This window comes from Lactuca serriola, chromosome 7 (genome assembly GCF_051521515.1).
Source record: "Lactuca serriola cultivar US96UC23 chromosome 7, Lser_US96UC23_V15, whole genome shotgun sequence".
NCBI classification, from domain to species: domain Eukaryota; kingdom Viridiplantae; phylum Streptophyta; class Magnoliopsida; order Asterales; family Asteraceae; genus Lactuca; species Lactuca serriola.
The window spans coordinates 47,148,851-47,168,740 of record NC_136414.1 but is presented as its reverse complement, the minus strand read 5'-3'; the positions used below and the strand labels follow the sequence as shown (position 1 = coordinate 47,168,740).

Genomic DNA, 19,890 nt, shown 5'->3' with positions numbered 1-19,890 from the left:
GGATTCGTGATTAGATTTGAGTATGGGTCGCTCCCATACATGCATGCATTGTCATGGAAAAGGGTCTTTTGATTACATTCATGGCATGGAAAGGGATCCATTAAATATATATTTGGTGCATGTGTTGGACATGGAAAATAACAATATAATTATCTAAGATTACCATTATCTTATTATTGTTCATTTGGTTGAGTAAAATTTGTAACACCCAAGATAATCAAGTCTAATGTAATCCAACTATTGTATTTCTTGGCCTAGTTTTCCATATTTCATATTACTACTTAGATTTTTTTTTTAAATCAATTTTCCATAAAAGATATATTAATATATTATTAAATATAATGAACATAAAAGCAACTCAACATACCTAAACAACTTAAAAGAAGAGTACGTATTCACACATTTCAACTTTATGTGTGTTGGAGAGGAATATGCCTCTTTATTGTGGAACAAACATCATGATGTAAGAATATATATATATATATATATATATATATATATATATATATATATATATATATATATATATATATATATATATATATATATATATATATATATATATATATATATATATATATATGTTTTCCTACATAGCTTCCATACTCACCACTATGCAAACAATTCTAAAAAAGTTAAAATTTAGTATAGATACATATTCCTACATTTGTCCTTATAACATTTTAGCATAAATGGCTTTTAAAAAAATCTTGAACATTAGGGGAAATAAGTTGAAGGAAAAATAATGATGAAATTTTGTAAAAAAAAGTTAGAACTTCGTTAGAAAGTCAATTTCTATGTTCTTTTTATTTATTAAGTTGTTATTTCTGCAATAAGTTAAAATAAACATTCATACATAGTTTACCAAATAAAACCAACTTTTACACATACAAATAGTTTCGTAACATAATGAAACCTTTATATTCGGATCATCCAAGCCAAATGAAGAATCCAAATTTAGGAAGTGGAGATGAAAATTACTTCCATTTCTTCCCGCCCTTTCCATGCTTACCAAACTTCCCGTGTTTCCCGCCTTTGCCATGTTTCCCTTGCTTGAACTTACCACCACTGTGTTTGCCATGTTTCCCACCCTGCTTATACTGACCACCACCCATGTGTCCCATGGAGCCCATGATGTTATGGGCTCCTTGGGGCATACTGTGGCCGCCATGGCCACCGCCATGACTTTGAGAGGTCAAATGGTGAACTCCATATGCTGCAGCTGCAGCAGCTGCACCCCCGGCTAATACCGTTCCCATTCCCGGTCCATGTCCTAAAGAAACAAAATTTCATATGATATCCTTTTGTAGTGTAAAAAAAATTAGAAACAAAAGACAGACATTTGTGTCTTTTACCAACTAAAATACCGTATATCTAAAGGCCCATTAAGTTTGGGAAAAGTTGAAAATTACAAAAATTTCATCATTTGTATTCTTTTTATTATAAGTTTACAAATTATATACTGAAATCATCGAAATAAATAAAATTATAAAAAATGTTAGAGTTCAAGAAATAACAATGTATTTTTACTTTAAAAAACACCCAATAATAGCAATCTCGTGCTATAATAAAGAAAAAAAATGAAAATATAAACAATTAATTTAAAGTATAATGATTAATAAAAAACATCGGGAAGTGCAATATTATCAATTTATCATCAAAAGAATTGGAAGTATAATGCTATAAAACACACAAAAAAAAAAAAAATGAAAGTATAATATTATTTCTTGTACCTCTATGTTTATGGTATGTTTTGTTTAAATTAGATAAACCGAACAAATCACTTATCACTTTTAAGAAAAAAGATGGTTGTTTTTTATACATAAAAGCATTGATTAGCAACAATATAAAAATCAAAAAACAAAAGCGTGAAACTCAATTCCAGTGAACTATTTGATATTAATGTTGGCAATAACAAATTAACAATAACAACTAACCTCCTGAACTGTGTGAACTGTGTGAACCCGATTGACCAGGGTAGCCAGCTGGGGGATAACCCTGTTGTGGTGGATAAGCACCACCAGCAGGAGGATATCCCTGCGGAGGATAACCACCACCAGCAGGAGGATATGCTGCCGGAGGGTAGCCACCACCAGCCGGCGGGTATGCTCCTTGTGGAGGGTATCCGCCACCCTGTTGAGGAGGATAGTGCCCACCCTGTTGAGGAGGATAGTGCCCAGCAGCTCCGGTAGCATATCCAGCAAGATTGCTTAATAGCCCTTTGTCATGTTCGTTTTGTTGCCCATCTCCACCACCCATTTTCTTTCAATTTGGTATTGTGTTCACGAAAACTGCAATGTAAATCAAAGGCAAGGGATTATTTCATAGATTTGGTGTTTACAGAGTCTCTGGATGAATTCAACTCCAGCAAACAGTAAGAAGAAAGCCAACTCATGAATCAAAACCGGAAAACGTTAACCATTGAAAAGCAATGAGAAGATTTCAACCAATTGAACATGATCAACAGTTGATTCCGATTTGGATAATAGGGATTCAATTAGGGTTTACAAACCGAGATACAAATCTGAGAAATTAAAAAGTAAACCTTATGATCCATTATAACAATTTGTCAATTAATAGCGGCATGCGTGATTCATGAAAACACATATAGCATTGCTAAAAGTAAAATCAAAGAACTTCTAAACCACGTGTTTCCTGAATCTATACATGTAACGATCCAGATAGATGAATTTAGATATTTAATCGTATTCATTTCAACAGAAGACAGAGAGATTATTAAACAAAAATCAAAGCTATTGGAATTTGAGTTCCAATTTCTGAAGATCGAAATGGTGAATTGAAGTTCAATTAGAAGAATTCAGATAGAGATGAGATACTCACCAATCGTGATAATCTTCTGGCGGGTGTTGGTGTTGTGTTGAAATGATCAAACGCAGACTTCTTGACAAGTTGAGAGGATGCATGTACGTGTATATATACAAAAAGCAAGTGTATGAAAACGCGTTTTAAAAAAATGTTCGTTTATGTAAAATTTATATTTTGTATTTTTTTTATACGATTTAAAAAAGTAGAACATTTTAACCAGATATACAAACACATTTTGCACAAATATTTATTAAAACATGAATTCAAACTTTTATTTGTGGAATGTGTTATCGTTAAATTCAATTATTTGTTGTTTTGAATTATGTTTTTAAAAAGATCGAACTATAACATATGTGAAAAATCGTATTACAAAAAGTTTGTGACCTTTATTAGGATATTTATATAAATATTCGATTCGTTTTTTAGTTTTATTGAAAAAAAAAATGTGAGGTCGTATAGCTTTCCTTTATAAACTAATATTCCAGCTATATATTCCTTTTATGCTATATTACTTAAAAGAAATGCATAAATGCAACATTTTCTTTTGCATGATATCAAATTTGTTATCATCATTAAAAAAAACGTAATTACATATATATAAGCATTTAGCCTAAGATATTATATTTTAAACAGACATTTTCACATATTTGTTAATTGGTTGGTTTAAAAACTGAATCAAATTATTTAAGAAAAGTAACACAATCTATGTCACTAATGAAATTCATCATATGATTGTGATAGCTAAGGGGTCATGACTTTTATCACCATCTATTAATGTTTAATATCCATTTTTCAGTTTTAACAATTGATTTTTTTAATCAAATGGTCCAAATCATTGTCCATGGTTCTTGAATAAATAATTTCTTCAAATATTTTGGTTATGTTTTGAAACTCATCTTATTTATCATAAAATGATATAATTTTATTAATTAATCCATCAATCATCACCACAGTTTTTTGTAACTTTTTTGGGTGGAAAAATTGCTACACTTGTCTCATTTACATTAGTCTCGCAGTTAATGGAACAAAAGTATATTTTTTTTTGTCCCTAAAAAAAGGTTAAACAAGATGAAATGAAAATACAATGCTATAATAACACAAATAAATGAAACTACATTGCTACCTTAGAAACCTTTAACTTAATCAATAAGGAAAAAACATACATCAATGGTACAATTTTTATCTAATTTTATCTATCATTCTGCAAAGTGCAAATAACACATATTGATTTTTCCATTTGTAAAAAAAAACTACGATAGTTTTCGATAAATTCTTCTATAAATCTTTGCACCTTCAAATTCTGCATGAATCTCTCTTTCAGTTCGAATCCCCATTGGATTACTTAACAACCATCCTTCATTGTCACAAGCCAAATCCGATTCAAACACAACCTTTGCTGACTCAGCATCAAAATAATTCCGCATGTCAACTGCAACTTCAAGCACATCCGACTGTATAAACACCTGTTTTACAGAAGGGCATTTACGTCTTTTCAACACAAGAGAGAGAGAGAGAGAGAGAGTCCATGTCCCTGTCCCTGCCCCTATCCCACCTTTTTGGATGGGACAAAAAACTGTGTCAAGCATGGAATTGAATTCCATCAACACATGACGGAATGGAATCATGAATTCCAATTCCACCGGGAATCCACAATCCAACACACAACGGAATGGAATCGTGGATTCCGATTCCGCTGGGAATCGAAAATCCGGAATGGAATCACGAATTCCAATGCCGGTGGGAATTGACAAACCAAAGAGAAGTCATTACCTGTCCACCAGGCATTAAACTATCGGTAATTGCTTCCACAAGAGGCTTTTGCACAATCCTTCTTTTGTGGTGTCTTTTCTTGAAATGAGGATCTGGACACTGCGAATTAAATTTTCAAAGCTCAAAAATTGAATAACAGATTTGAAAGAAATAAATATATTAAATTGAATTATATAGAGTTTAGAAATAGGGATGCACATGCACTCACCAATATTGAAACAAACATCAAAGGCCCAGGATATGTGGAAATGAGCTCCTTGAAGGATATTGTGGCATTTGCAAACACAAAATGTCTGCATAAATAATTACAATAATAATATGATAATATAAATATAATATATATAATTATATATGCTTTGTATAATTGAGTAGTTTTTTCAAAATAAAACGTTGTATAATATGAAGAAACGAGAGTAAAATGCTATAATAAACAAACCAATGGAATTACATTACCATTTACCATATCTTGAATTTAGCCTTAAATTTAATTTTGTAGTGTTTATTGTTTCATTTATTTTCAGGAAACTTGGAAAACTAATAAAAACTTACATATTACTAAGAGACAGCTCTTTCGCCCATTTTTCAGCACGTGTAACCAACTACAAAGTGAAAAAAAAAAAAAAAACTTATTGTTACAAATAGTAAATACTAATGTAGTACTCAATTTCCAGAAATACCCCTTAAAAAATTATGCATATGAAAAAAAAAATCAAAATAAGTTAATATATATACCTTTTTTCGTATCTCAAGCCCCATATAGTTCTTGGAACCATGATTTCTCTTAGCAAGCCACATGAGAAATCTGCCACTACCTGAATTATTTAAATTGTTGGAGTAATCAGAATTTATTTAAATAAAAAAAAAACAATTGATTTTAGAACATTCATCAAAATATGCATAAAGAATAAGATATATTCATTACCACTTCCTACATCAACAACTAGAGGCAACTTTGGGTCTTCAAATACATCATTCCAATTTGGCACTTCAACAGGAATCTATCAAAATATAAAGAAAGCTCAAAGCATGTATGAGAAAGAGCATAGAAATATAGATTTTAATCAAAATTGAGTGAGAGAAAGTGCATACTGATAAAGTAGAGCTAAGAGGATTAACATGTTGCCTCACCCTAGTAGCACCTAACTCCTGATAATCAACAAAAAAAAAATGAAAATAAGATGCTATAATAAACAAATAAATGAAAGTAGCATTTAGCCTATTTTCAAATGCAAAATTCATCAGAGGATTTTGCATCCAATTTAAATCAACACAAATCTTCTTGACAGAGTAAACCTAAGTTACCAATTTCTAATGGAATTTCAAAAGTGATTCCATTTACGAAATTGAAAAGCAAGCGTCGAACATTGAAAACCATATAAGATAACATCGTGAGGAAACTAGGTAGGTCAGGAATATAATTACAGAAAATATAGTTCATCTGTTCTTTATAAATGATTTTTCTAATACCTCACACACAATATGCGGAATGCTAAGATCAGCATACTCCAATGCGACGAGTTGAGGGCTCCTGATTTGCGGCTGTCGTTGTTGATTTTGAGAAATAGATACGGGTGATGAACAGTGGCAGATATGGCGGCGATAACCATGAAGCAATGATGAGTTCGAGAATTTAATAGCAGTTGTAGTGATAGTTGAGAGAATTGGAATTTTAAGTCTGGTGTGAGCCATTGTTAAAGGCAAGATAACCAGGGCAGGGGTTTAGAAGGTTTTCTTCTTTTCCATTCCTATGGGGGCAACTAAACATTATCAAGGCTTTGGAAGTTTTTTTTCCTTGTACTTTAACCAAAATGTTCTTTTAACATATTTATAAATCTTATTGTTATATTAAAACGTTTTAATTTTGAAGAAAACTTAGGAAGGGACGTAATTTGTAAATTTTATATTAGGCAGATATCATTTTTGTAATTTATTTAAACATATGGACTGTTTCTATAAAAAAAAAAACATAACATATAGACATTTTTGATAAATTAAAAAGACAATTTTTATAATTTATTTTTTATACACATACAAACCTGTCAACATATAAAAATCTTAAATATATGTACAATATATAAGAATGATAAAAATTGGTGATTTGCTATATTAAATGTTTCATTTACTAATGAGAAATCAATTTTTTTTTTTTTTTTTTTTTTTTTTTTGCTCTTACTCATATTTCTACTATTTAGATTAAAACAAGTGTCAAAAAAAAATTAAGAAAGAGAATTAATGAATTCTACGTATTATTATTTAATATAAATAGGAAGATAAATAAAAAAAAATGTAAAAATATATTTAATTTTTTTACTAATATACTTAGGTTTGAAGGTGTGTACATTTTTTTAGCTTATAGTTATATACTTCTATAAAAACAAAGTAATTTTTAAATGAAGTATGTAATTATTTTATGAGGAAATATTAAAAAAAACTGTTATATTATATTTACCGAATATATATATTAACATAAAATACAAAAACAATAATCATTTATATTTACATATATGAGATTTTAATAGGTAAAAAAAATTAACTAGTTAAAGCAAAGTTTGATAGTTTTCTCAAAAATATGTTTAAGGGGTTTTAAAAAATAATTATTTTGTTAATTTTATTTTAATTTATATTATTTTTTCTAAATCAGATAAAGTTATCTTATTTGAATTTTAATGTATTGTCTTTTCCTATCTAATTGTATTCTTTTTGAACCAAGAGTTACTATCTTATTTAAATTTTACTCTATTATCTGCTATGAGAAAAAAAAATTACTGTATTTTTGCTTTGTGATGATATCTTATATCTGAAAATAATTCTATTTTGTGATGATATGTTATATCTGAAAATAATTCTATTTAAAACCTTTTGACTAATGTTTTTTTAGTTATAAAAATATTTTTTTTTAATCTCACATAGGATATCTTTTATTTTTATAAATAACTATTTTTTATATTATTATGTCATAGCTTACCACAATATATAACTTTTTGAGAGATTTTCCTTATTTTATGAGCAAAATGTATATATTACTAATAATAATCTATTTAATCGGTTGAAACACGGTTTTAAATTCATCTATTCCATCTTATTGATTCCTTTTATTATGCTTTTAATCATTTAGTTCAAAAAGTTTTCAAAACCCTAATTTTCTTTTTTCAATATCTTTGTAAACCAGTTGACTTTCAAATCTTTCTATTATTAGCTTATGATTTGTTAGTTTTAAATAATCGATATATTTAGATATTTAATAAAAAAATATTTGTTGTCAAAAGTCAAAACCAACCGAACATGTATAATTTTTAGTCAAAACTCGAAATATCATAGGTGGGCCTTGTATAGAAATTTAAAAATTAAAGGTGGGCCGTGGGCCTTACAAAGCTCAAAAGCCCAAACGTAAGTTTTAAGTTTTAACCGATTTTTGTTTAATGGATGCTGTCTCTCTCTCGTCCGCAGTCTGATGACCCCTTATCCTCATTCTCCACAATCTCATCTCTCACTTTCGTCTTCTTCATTCACTTATCACCTCCTATTTCCACTCTTCAACCCAAAATTTATTCCTCAGATGAATGCTTAAATCGGATTTTCATGTATATGATCATTACATGTTTGCATCTATATCGCCTGTAGCTGAAAATATGTCCTGTTTGCTTCCCCAATTCAAGTGCATACCAGATTCTTTTACCATCCAATTCAAAACTCACAATCATCATTCTCCGAACCTCCGTAAGCTTACACATGTTCTTCGTTATCTATATTTCAATTTCCGAAGTGTTTTTGTTTTTTCATTACTGAGTTTGTGCCTGAAATTTGTGTTTTTAAGCTTTTCGATTCAACATTGTAACATTTTTCATGTTTCTATTCACGGGAGAGAAATTTACAACTGCAATTTCATTTTTAGTTTCTGAATTGAGTTCAGTCGGTTATCTTCTGTTTACTTTTGAGATAGGATCCCTAAGGTTAAGTTATAGTCAGTTTTGTCGCCTCCTTTTTGCAAAAATATCTAATTCCGATTATGGAAATTCAAAATGTTTTCTTGTAGAATTTGAAGCTTATGGAGCATTTTCTAGCCAGTTTTAGTTAGACAAGATCATAAAATAGCAAAATACTTTTTGATTTGTCTCACTTATATTTAGTTATAAGTTCTCTTCCCAATCAAAAAGAAGATGAGATATGCTGCAAAAAGTGCTTTGATTTCTAGATATATTGGAATTTAGTTGCCTTTCAAAGTATAATACATTGAGTTGCTATTTCTTGTGTTTAGCTGCTTTATTTGTACTCATATGATTGATTCTGTTCTTACTGTTATAACTCGGTTTCATAATGCAGCAAAATGTAGAGAGCCTATTTTTTTCCCAACACGTTGTGTTTTATCAACTACAGCGCCACCTGTATCAACAGAATCTACAGTTCTTAATTTAGAGAAGCTAAAATTATCATCTTTAGAAGTTCATTCAAATTCAACTGCTACTGATAGACATTGGTCATCATCATCATCATCATCATCATCATCATCATCAACTGGAGTGCTTGATATTGAAAATTTCCAGTTACCATCTTTAGAACCTCATACAAATTCAATTGGTGGGAGTAGACCATGGGCTTATACTGCTAAAGTCAATCAGGTCAGAATCTGCTATTGCTTTGTTGAAGAAATAGTATCACACAAAATCTTACATTATTATTTATCAATTTTCATTTGATTTTAAAAAAAAAATAGGGAAATACGGGAACAACTTTGCCTTCAGAGTTGAAAACAACCGAATACACAGAAGCAGCAGCAGAAGCAGTTGCTTTAGCCAAGGCTGCATTAAAACTCGCCAAAACTGCAGCTGCAATGATGACACCTCATCACACCCCTGATAATCATTCAATACCAGAGTGTGGGCCCCAACTCTCAGAAGAAGTGGGGCCCACGCCCGAAGAACTGGAGCTTCTAGAAGAACAGCTATCTGCAAGCATAGCTGTGAGATCAAAGAGGCAAGTGGAAAGGAAAGCAAGGAGATTAAGAGCAACCGAAAAGGCTGAAGCCGGGGTTGTTTCGGTCAAATCCGGGTCCCGCAACCGCGGTCGACCCAGTTCAGCGGCGGTTAAACCGGGTGTTAGCCGGAGACGCGGTGAGAAAAAAGACGTTTTGGCTTTTTTGGGTGGAATGACTAATGCTAAGCTTTTGACTGCTGATGAGGAAGTAGAACTTTCAAAAGGGATACAGGTATTATTTTAAAGAAAAAAAAATTTAAACCATTGGAAGAAGAACATTCGTTTTTTGTTTTTTTTAGTGGAAATTCATTATTTTTATCATGCAGGATCTATTAAAATTACAAGAAGTCCATAAACAACTTGCAGCACAATTTGGGGTGCCACCTACTTTTGCAGAATGGGCAGCTGCAGCAGGGATTGATCAGATACAGTTAGGGAGACGATTACATCATGGTGAAGAATGTAGGGACAAAATGATTAGAAGTAATATACGACTTGTTATTTCAGTTGCAAGAAGTTATTATGGAACAAAGGTCCATCTTCAAGATATTGTTCAGGTATGCATCACATTTTTCAACCATTTTGTCATACTGCATTAGACTGGGATTGAGACTGATGTGAGGGACATTTGTTGCCCCACCCAAAAAGGTAGGACAATACAGAAAGAAACTTTAAGTATTTATCCACCTAAAAAGGCAGAACTAAAAGCGATTTAGTTTCTGTCCCACCCAAAAAGGTGGAACTACTAAAAAAATGTTAAGTTTTTGTTCCACGCAACAAAGGTGAAACAAAAACTTACAGTTTCTATCATGCGGCATGATAGAAACTTACACTTTTGTCCTTACATAAGTAATAGCCTCACCTTTTTAGATAGTTCCACCTGCCTAAAAAGGTTGAATAAAAACTTATAGTTTCTATCATGCCGAATGATAGAAATTGTAAGTTTTTGTTCAACCTTTTTAGGCAGTTCCACCCCAAAAGGTGGAACTACCTAAAAAGGTAAAAATAAAACTGTAAGTTTTTGTCCCACTCCGAAAGGTGGAATGTCTGGACAAAACCTGAAAAAGGTGGGACAGGGATTCGTTTTTTTTATCTTGACTACATATTTTGATGTTTTTTTTTTCTTTTTAAAATTATTTTTCAGGAAGGAATCCGAGGTCTCGTGAAAAGTGCAGAAAAGTTTGATGCTTCAAAAGGGTTCAAGTTTTCAACATACGCTCATTGGTGGATAAGACAAGCTGTCCAAAGATCTCGTGCTGAACAAAGCAGGATCATTCATGTTCCCGTAAGCAAAATGACGATTTAAAAATGTCTCAAAAAATATTTGAGAAAATAACCGCGGGCAAATATAGTAAATTTACATTTTTGGTCCCTGGGTATAGCTGATTTTTCAGTTATAGTCCCAAAAAGTTTTCTTTCGCAATTTAAGGTTTTAGTAACTTTTTTGGTCCACGTTTCAAGTAAAATAACTAAAATTGATTAAACCAGCTATTATAGTAACTTACTTAGGGACCAAAAAAGTTACAATAACCTCAAGTGCGGACCACAAATGCAAAAAAAAGCTATACTCAGGGACTAAAAGTGTCAATTACTCAAAAAGTTAGGACTAACGGAGAAAATCTCTATGAAACAGTATTATATGGTGGAGGTGCAAGCAAGAGTAAATGAAGCTAAATATCGGTTGAATAAGAAACTTGGAAGAGCAGCTACACGAGCAGAGATTGCAGTTGAAACAGGTTTTTCGGTTAAAAGAATTCAATCCGCAGAAGTTGCCCCTAAGCCAGCTCGATCTCTCGATGTCCGTGTCGGCTTTGAAAACAATACAAAACTCACGGTTTGTCCTCTTTCTTTCTTTTTTTAGTCAGGGACTAAAATTGTAAAATTGTAAATTACTGATAAAGTAAGTTGCTATTTCTTGCATTTAGGACCTTATTGATGATCCGGACCAAGAGACTCCCGAGGAGATACTAATCAAACAAACAATGTCGGAAGACTTAGACAAAGTCTTGAACACATTAAATGTAAAAGAGCAACAAGTAATTAGATGGCGGTTTGGGTTAGAAGATGGTAGAACAAGAACACTGCAAGAAATCGGAGATGTAATGGGAGTGAGTCGTGAAAGGGTTCGACAAATTGAACTTTACGCGTTTCGTAAGTTAAGAAACACAGATGAAACCGAGACTTTGAGGCAATACTTGCCTCAATAGGAAAAATAAAATGAATCGAGAGTCTTTGTATAGGTTAATCCTCCGTGATTTACTTGTTTTTTTATTTTTGTTTATTATTGATCTTGTTTATGGCTATGGAAATGTAATATATATTCTCTCAAGATGTTTGGTTCTTTATTCATATGCATACAAGCAAAATGTTGTAATCTACTTGTCGTTTTTTATGTTTAGTCAGACTGTCTGATAAAACTGAACCAATTATATTTTATTCCAATCTCTTAACTGTTCAAAGAAGGTATGGTTCTTTAATTGTTCATTGGTTGTATCAAACAATACAAAACGTTGAATGCTGACTGATTCAAAGGTGACATCTGAAGGGTTCAATTAAGATGTTATCAAATAGCTCTTTAACATAATATAACTTGTAGGGCATGTGTTTGGTTTTGTTCGGTTTTTGTGTGAAAGTGATTCGAAAATGTTTGGTTAGTAAACCCGAAAACTTATGTCATTGATTCGAAAAAGGTATGAAAGAAGATTTTTGTTTAAATAGATAATGTGTGATATCGATTGTTTTTAGAGATTTATATGGAACAAGATAGATCATTGGAGTGTGAGGGAGACTAATGACCTTTGATAATTAATGAGAAAAGATTATAAATGTTCTTAAAAATGATTTATTTCAACGAATAAAGATTTTTGTTTCAATCGAGTTTTTTTTGTTAAAAGTTAAAAGCTATAAACTTTCAAATGAAAGTTTGATATCAAAATTCTTTTGGGTTATTTTAATATATGCATTTTGTGATCTTACAAACATTTGGCAAAATGATTTTTAGCATGTTTTTACAGGTTATGTTTTGATTTTTTTACATGTTAGGTCTACGTGATTATTTATCTGCATAATCAAACTGATATTTGAGTATAGAGTAAAACACATTTTGATTCCTGTGTTTAATCACAAAAATTCTGTTTTTGTCCAAAAGAGTTTACTCTTTCAATTTTGGTGTTTTTCTAGAAATTTTCCAAATGTGGATGCTGTGACATTATATTCTAGAAACTAAATGAAAGATACTGGACTTAGAGTAAATACACCCATATAATGTTGGAGACTGTTGAGTCTTCTAGAAAAGCCCCACTACAAATTAACAATCAAGGTGGACATTAACGTCACACACGTTAAACATGATATAGGAATGTTGGGATCATATAAGAAGCAGCCAGAAGAAATTGAGAGACAACCATACACATAAATCTGTCTGCCATTTGTCAAAAGACACTACGCCTCCATGATTGATACAAGTAATAATAATAATAATAATAATAATAATAATAATAATAATAATAATAATAATAATAATAATAAAAAACTCTTCTGCTGCAATTTTTTCCACTGCTACAAACCTTCCTAAGGGATAAGCCGATTGGGCCGAACTACGTTGATTGTATTCATGCGTCTCAAGTATGAAAAACAAAAAACAAGAGACCATTCAACCGGTTTGGAGGCTCTAAGCGAATCAAAATTCTGGGGCCCTTTGACCTTTAATATACTCATTAATTATATTCACATGCAAGTTCACTCGTTATGTTTTCTTCATGGATAATTTTAGTATGATATAAAGGCGTTTTTGTGTTGTAATAACTTAAATCAACAAAAATTTGATAAAAATAACTAAATCAACAATAATTTGATAAAAAAATGCTATATGATTCTTATAACACCTAATATAACAAAAGTACATAACAAACTTGTTACTAAAACTTATCATTCACTATCAAGAATTTATGGTATTTAGGACTAAATAGCTCAATCACATAGATATATTCTAATCGAAAAAAATAATTGATAGTGATCTGACTAACGAATCAAATCACCCTACATTCTTCGTTCTATAACATTAATCAGTATGCTAAAGGATTCTTTGTTATTCTAGCTAAGCAACTTGAAATCTTTAATTGATTCTTAAACTATTTCCCAAATTGTACCTTCTAATTTTGTTATGCATCAAATTCTCATATGGTTTCAACATTCTATCACTATGGACACCATAAAATAACAGAAAAGCAATGCAAAGACCAATATTGAGTCATAAGATCCATAAATAAATTGTTATATGATGTGATTTTAGTTATATCTATTTCAATAAATGATAATACATGTAGAAGACTTCTAATAGAGAATCGAGAACCGGGATATAAGAATACTAGTATAGATTAAGGAAATGGAAATAGTCTAACAGTAATAGAATACGAAAGTGAAATGCATACCGATGAGGATTTGAATTGAGAATCAAGATAGAAGTCAAAGTCAACAGTCAATGGAAGTCAAAGAAAAGTTAAAGTCCAAAGTAGGCTAAGTACGCCTTGTGTACTCCATCCTACGCTCAGCGTACGAGACACAAACCATGTGCGCGCTGCGTACCATTTGGTACACCCACCCTACACAAGCCTAATCACACTTCTCCATTAAGAACTTATTCACAAGATCTTTTTTCCAATAATTAGATCTGAATCCAAATGACATTGTAAATCATAAAGTTTCCAACTTTATGATTTTGCATGGCTAGAAAGTGCCCAAAACCATAATCCTAACTTATTAAACAACTCCAAGCTCCATATATCTTGCATGGGTGAAAGGAAAGAATCAAGATGACATTTTTATGACTCAAAGCACCCAAAAAAACGTCTAAAAATGTTGTCCATAAGGTCTGGAGTTGCTCATACTCAACTTGTGACCATGAATATGAGACAAAAGGACCTGAACATGAAATCCTAGCTAGATCTAACAAATCATTTACCAAGTTTATAACTTTATACCTCTTAGAGAATGCTAACGAGATGAAAGTTCCATTTCCATAAAGATTAAGCTCCCCAATTGCTTTCCAATGGAATCCTTCCTTCAAAGATGAACACAAAACACTCAAATAGCTCAAATACTCTCAAATGGACATTAGGGTTTGCAAGGGGTCGTTTGAAGAGATGGAGGATGAGAATGGAAAGGTTTATGGAGGTTAAGGTGTTTAAATAGGGCTCAAAAACCCGAATTTAGGGTTTACACACTGGTCGAGTACGCCTAACGTACTCTTACTTATGCCCAACGTACTTAACAAAAAGCCACTTACGCCCTGCGTAACTTCTAGTTACGCCCAATGTAAGCCAAGAATTCACCACTTCCACTTCAACTTCAATCAACCATAACTTCTTCGTTTCAACTCCGTTCTTGAACAAAAATCCTTAATTCATGCAAGAAACTCGGTCTATAACTTTTATCTTTCTACCCTTTGGTCTAATACACAATTCAAGGGTTAGATCCTACAACCAACATTATCACCTACTAAAAGATCTAAATTTAATTTCTAATGGCCTAAAGCTTTTACATGACCGACCTTCAGTCCACAACCCTGAATTAAAAAATGACCAGAAACCAGTTGTTACATAGACGCTGATTGGATTTAGAGTTTCAAGTTGGAGATATGGTACTCCTAAAGGTGTCATCTTGGAAAGGTGTTATCCAGTTCAGGAAGTAGGGAAAGTCGGGCCTTAAATGTATTGGTCCTTTCAAGGTTATTGCCCAGGTGGGTAGGGTTGCACATCGATTGAAGTTACCTGAGGAGCTCAGTCAGATCCATAACACTTTTCATTTCTCTCAGTTGCGGCAGTGTTTGGTTGATTACTCCGCCATAGTACAATTTGAGGAAATTCAGGTGGAAGAGTGCCTGAACTACATAGAGAGGCCATTGACGATACTCAATAGGAAGACAAAGACTTTATAAAACAAGGAGGTGGGTTTAGTGATGGTGTAATGGAAACACTGGAAAGGTTCCTAGTGGACTTGGGAGCCTAATGAGGATATGAATGAGCATTATCTAGAATTACTTACGGAGGTGGAGTTTGAGGAAGAAGTCTAATTCAAGTGGGGGAGAATTTTAACACTCGTGTTCCCAGGTATTTTCAGTTATGGCCAAAAATATAAAAGTTTGCATTTTCGGTCCTTATGTGGGGCGTACCATATAAGTAAGCCTAGTGTAATTTATTAAAAGGTGGCGAGGCTCCCATTGAGTATGCACGACATACACAAAAGGTACACAACGCGTACTCACCCACTTCCTAAACCCTAATTTTTATGGTTTGGAACCTATTTAAAGGACCTTAAGCCCTTCAGGCCTCCTTTATCTTCAGCCTCTATTCCCCTTTTCCGTGATTTCGAAACCCTAACCTTCTAGAGCTTGTTTTGGACCTTTAAAGTGTTCTTAGAGCATTGTGGAAGAAGGATAAGCACACTATAAAGGATTGGTGGGCTTTGAGCATGTAGATCCAGAGTTTCCTTCACCTTTGCAAGCTTCTAGAAGTATAAAGCTCTCATCTTTATGATTGTTTTGTATAGATCTAGGTTAGTTTGGAGATTCGCATGATTTTGGTCAAATAGTTTTGGTTTTTGTGAGTAAAAGCTAATCCCAAAATCAAGATTATCATATCTTGGTGTTTATGAGTTTCTTATGTCGTAAAAATTGGATCTTGAGGGTTATATTTCTCCCAAGCATGAATTGTTGGTCATTTTGTGAAGTTATGGACCTAGTGTTTGATTTTGGGATCTATTAAGCCATGAAAAAAAGCTTAAAGTTGTTAACTTTATCAGTTAAGACCTTCCTAATATTTACATATGTGAATTGGACGTTTGGAATTTAGGTATTAAGAGTTAGAAAGTGATTTTGGAAAACAGAGGGTTACACAGGGCATAACCTTTGTGTACACATGGCTTAACGGGTTAGCCATGTATGCTTTTTCTGTGGACACGAATTACGTAAGACATAATGTAAGAGTACGCATGACGTACTCCTAGAAGTCCAATTGGTCCATTTTTGGGCCTTGGGCCATGTTTAGTTGGGTCTAGTATGGTAAGGGTAAAATGGTATTTTACCCTTAGTAAGAGAGAATATGATTTGGACCTTTAATTACAGGTTATTACGCTAAATAGTAAGATGTTATCAGTGTGAGGAGCCTTTGTAATAGCATTGTGTGTGTGATTTAGATATCTTTAGTTTGATGTCAGTCTCGTCACATTATTTGTGGGTAGAAAGCACCAATGTCGACCCAATTATTTATGTTTATAGGATGCTAGTTGTCTGTGTGACTCTTGTATGTATTGTATATGTTTGTATGGATACCGGGTAGGGACCGATGCTAAACGGAGCCTGATGAATGTGTTGGGTGGGGCGCATCGCATGTTACTAACATATCTATACTGGGCTGGGCCTGATGTCGGGCAGAGCCCATTGTATGTATGGCATGTGACATTTTTTTTGGAACTCACTAAGTTTGGTGCTTACGATTTATGTTTAAATGTTTTTTAGGTACTTCCGGTTCAAAAGGGAAGGGCCTAACATGATCACATCGCATCCACGACCACCAGTGTTCAACATTTTATGATTTTGGGATTATACTCTGATAACTATTTTTCCACATTGTCATACTTTGATGGTTTGAAATGAATGATTGATGACTTTGGTTGACTTAAAAATAAAATTTTTTGCTTAGTAATTTTTAAGATGTTACAATATTTTTATGATTTTGTAAGTAAATGACTAAATGTTCAGTGATTTTATATGTATGATTAAAGAAATATGAGTTTCCTGCATGAGTAAATGTTCTACGAATTTGTATAATTTTAAGCTTCATGTTTGTTTTTGTGACTGTTGATTGAAAGTCATTAAACTATATGAGTATATTAACTATTTTTTTTTATCTATTGTTACTTGTGTGGTATTTTAATGATTTTTTGTTATTAAACTTATTGTTTTTTAATGTTTATGTTATAGAATGCTTATGTACGAAAAAACATAAGAAAAATAACAGAAAAGAAATATGCATTGTTGGGTTAATCGGATTTATGAGTGTATGAGTATTTTGAAAAAACAATTTTTTATTTTAAGTATTTGATTTAGATCAGGAAATTGTCTGCTTGCTTAACAAGTATTATGTATTTGTTTAGCTTAGTGCTTTCATTAGTATAAATAAGGACATATATTAGTTAGTTTAGATAAAGATCTTGAAACGACCCAAATTTCACGTCCATAAATTTTCTTTTTAAATCAATACTTTAGAAAACGATTGTAATTAAAACACTGTTTGGTCAAACCATTCATAACATACATCGTATCTGAAAACCGAAACACGAAAACAATCAACTATCAAAGTACCAAAATCATAGAATGACTCATGGTGCGGAAAACAAGGTACGTGTATGATGTACCGCTACCGCGCCAGCTCCTTCCCCCTGAAGAAGAGGTACCTGAAAACAAAACTGTAAATCGTAAGCACGAAGCTTAGTGAGTTTCCCCATAATACCTCATACCATACAGACATACAATGAACAGCTAGGAGATACGGGCCTCGCCCACACTCATGAAGATACGGGCCTCGCCCACACTCCGCTAGCTGGGAGATACGGGCCTCGCCCACACTCCGTTATCTGAGAGATACGTGCCACGCCCACACTCTGCTATCTGAGAGATACGGGCCTCGCCCACACTCCACTATCTGAGATACATGCCTCGCCCACACTCCACTATCAGAGAGATACAGGCCTCGCCCACACTCAACTGCTCAACCATAACATACAAGTATCACACAGACAACGAGTATAAACAATTCTATCATACTGTCATATATCATAATCAAACTCAACTATGAGATACGGGCTCTTCCCACACTCCGATACTAACATATCATCTATACGGGCTGGCCTTGGTGCCTTAGACCCGTTCCTACTGGAAGGAAACTCACCTCGAAAAGTAGCTACCGAAAGTCTGACTGCTAGATGTCTGGCTGCTGCACCGGTAATCCTCCGGCTACAAATCCATAAACATAGATTAGCCACTCATAAATACCCTTAGGTCAATTGACTGACCCACCCTTGGTCCAAGGTCAACTCCTTGGTCAAAGTCAACTTCCAGTTGACTGGACTCGCCGAGTCATGGCACAGACTCGCCGAGTCCTTCTCCTACTAACCCGGTCATACTCACCAAGTCCCTCTTCCCACTCACTGAGTCGCCCTTAACTCACTACTCGGGACTATAGAACCGACTCACGATCCGACTCGCCGAGCCCAAGAACAACTCGTCGAGTTCCCACGAGCAGATCTCCTACTCGCTTCCAAATCCTCACCAGAGCATCCCTTAAGAGGATTTGGAGTTCTGGGACTATTGCTACACGTTAAATTGCTAATTCCGCGTGCAGATACGAAGGGTTGGACCTTCAACACTTAAACCCCTCTTACTCAGTGACAGTTCATATGACTCGCCGAGTTTGAAGAACCACTCGTCGAGTTCCAGGCAATCTTCATAAGACTTGCCGAATTGTTCATCCAACGCGCCGAGTCTAAGACCATCTTCATAGAACTCGCCGAGTCCCTTCGACCCACTTCCCATACAGACCAAATCTGAGACATGCAACGCTTCTAAACCATAGATCTATGCTCCTAGGGCATGCTTATCACGTAAAGTTGCAAACTTTACGTGCATGAATGGCCTTATAAGCTTAAGAAGGCAAATCCAAGGTCTTTAAGAGGGCATATACTCAATAGGGACCCCAGTAACTCCAACCACAGAGACTTTATACTTCTAAGATGTCCATACGGTCCCAATTTGAAGTCCTTTCAGAACATAGAGCATAAATACATGGAGTTTGAGGTTTTAGGGCTTGAAAATCATTAATTTGGGACAAAAGGGGGATCTAATGAACTAGTGATCAAGGTAAGAACTTTTCTACCTGAATGGAAGCTTCCCATAGTGTAGATTCCGGATCTACCTCCCCTCCTTGTACACTTCAACCTCTTCCTTCTTCTTCTAAGCTCCAAACCTTCTTCATAAAGCCAAAATCACTCACAAGAACAATATGGGGGCTAGGGTTTCTTTCTACAGCTCTCTGGAAGTGTTAGGGACAAAGGAGGCCAAGTTAGAGCGTTTAAATAGGGTGCAAATACCTAGATTAGGGTTTTTGCCCAGACAGGGTCTACTCGTCGAGTCCAAAGTTCAGACCCCGCGTCTTATCCCACTCCTACTCAGCGAGTTGGTCCTTCAACTCGCCGAGTCCAAGGCAAAAATGCACTATTTTAAAAATATTAATCACAAGGAGTACGTACCAGGAACCAGGTGCTACAAAT

At 33.6% G+C, this 19,890-nt stretch overlaps 3 protein-coding genes across 3 annotated transcripts; 1 reads left to right on the top strand and 2 right to left on the bottom strand.

The window, feature by feature from the left end:
- Positions 1-780: 780 nt before the first annotated feature.
- Positions 781-3,000, bottom strand: LOC145062300 (uncharacterized). The gene is made up of 3 exons (XM_079009918.1): positions 2,842-3,000; positions 1,938-2,291; positions 781-1,273 (listed from the first exon to the last, which is right to left on the bottom strand). Exons 2-3 carry the CDS (start codon positions 2,257-2,259, stop codon positions 978-980), a joined length of 618 nt encoding a protein of 205 aa, XP_078866044.1. The 5' UTR covers positions 2,260-2,291; positions 2,842-3,000; the 3' UTR covers positions 781-977.
- Positions 3,001-3,946: 946 nt separating this feature from the next.
- LOC145064946 (tRNA (guanine-N-7) methyltransferase) lies at positions 3,947-6,379 on the bottom strand. Its single transcript, XM_079012308.1, has 8 exons — positions 6,064-6,379; positions 5,686-5,742; positions 5,519-5,594; positions 5,329-5,408; positions 5,146-5,195; positions 4,805-4,889; positions 4,597-4,695; positions 3,947-4,289 (listed from the first exon to the last, which is right to left on the bottom strand). Exons 1-8 carry the CDS (start codon positions 6,283-6,285, stop codon positions 4,077-4,079), a joined length of 882 nt encoding a protein of 293 aa, XP_078868434.1. The 5' UTR covers positions 6,286-6,379; the 3' UTR covers positions 3,947-4,076.
- A 1,648-nt stretch (positions 6,380-8,027) lies between these two features.
- On the top strand, positions 8,028-11,965 carry SIG2 (RNApolymerase sigma subunit 2). The gene is made up of 7 exons (XM_079008797.1): positions 8,028-8,313; positions 8,917-9,212; positions 9,308-9,799; positions 9,894-10,124; positions 10,712-10,852; positions 11,201-11,401; positions 11,493-11,965. The coding sequence occupies exons 1-7, from the start codon at positions 8,157-8,159 to the stop codon at positions 11,772-11,774; spliced, it is 1,800 nt and encodes a 599-aa protein (XP_078864923.1). The 5' UTR covers positions 8,028-8,156; the 3' UTR covers positions 11,775-11,965.
- Positions 11,966-19,890: the final 7,925 nt, after the last annotated feature.

Bases quoted from the DNA above. Each gene is read 5' to 3' on its own strand.
- LOC145062300 (XM_079009918.1), bottom strand. From the start codon at position 2,259: ATGGGTGGTGGAGATGGGCAACAAAACGAACATGACAAAGGGCTATTA. The intron at 1,274-1,937 runs GTTAGTTGTTAT...TTGTTTCTTTAG, and splicing joins CAGTTCACACAGTTCAGGAG to GACATGGACCGGGAATGGGA.
- LOC145064946 (XM_079012308.1), bottom strand. From the start codon at position 6,285: ATGGCTCACACCAGACTTAAAATTCCAATTCTCTCAACTATCACTACA. The intron at 5,743-6,063 runs GTATTAGAAAAA...GTTGATTATCAG, and splicing joins TTCCGCATATTGTGTGTGAG to GAGTTAGGTGCTACTAGGGT. The intron at 5,409-5,518 runs GTAATGAATATA...TAAATAATTCAG, and splicing joins AGTTGTTGATGTAGGAAGTG to GTAGTGGCAGATTTCTCATG.
- SIG2 (XM_079008797.1), top strand. From the start codon at position 8,157: ATGCTTAAATCGGATTTTCATGTATATGATCATTACATGTTTGCATCT. The intron at 10,853-11,200 runs GTAAGCAAAATG...TCTATGAAACAG, and splicing joins GCAGGATCATTCATGTTCCC to TATTATATGGTGGAGGTGCA. The intron at 11,402-11,492 runs GTTTGTCCTCTT...TCTTGCATTTAG, and splicing joins AAAACAATACAAAACTCACG to GACCTTATTGATGATCCGGA.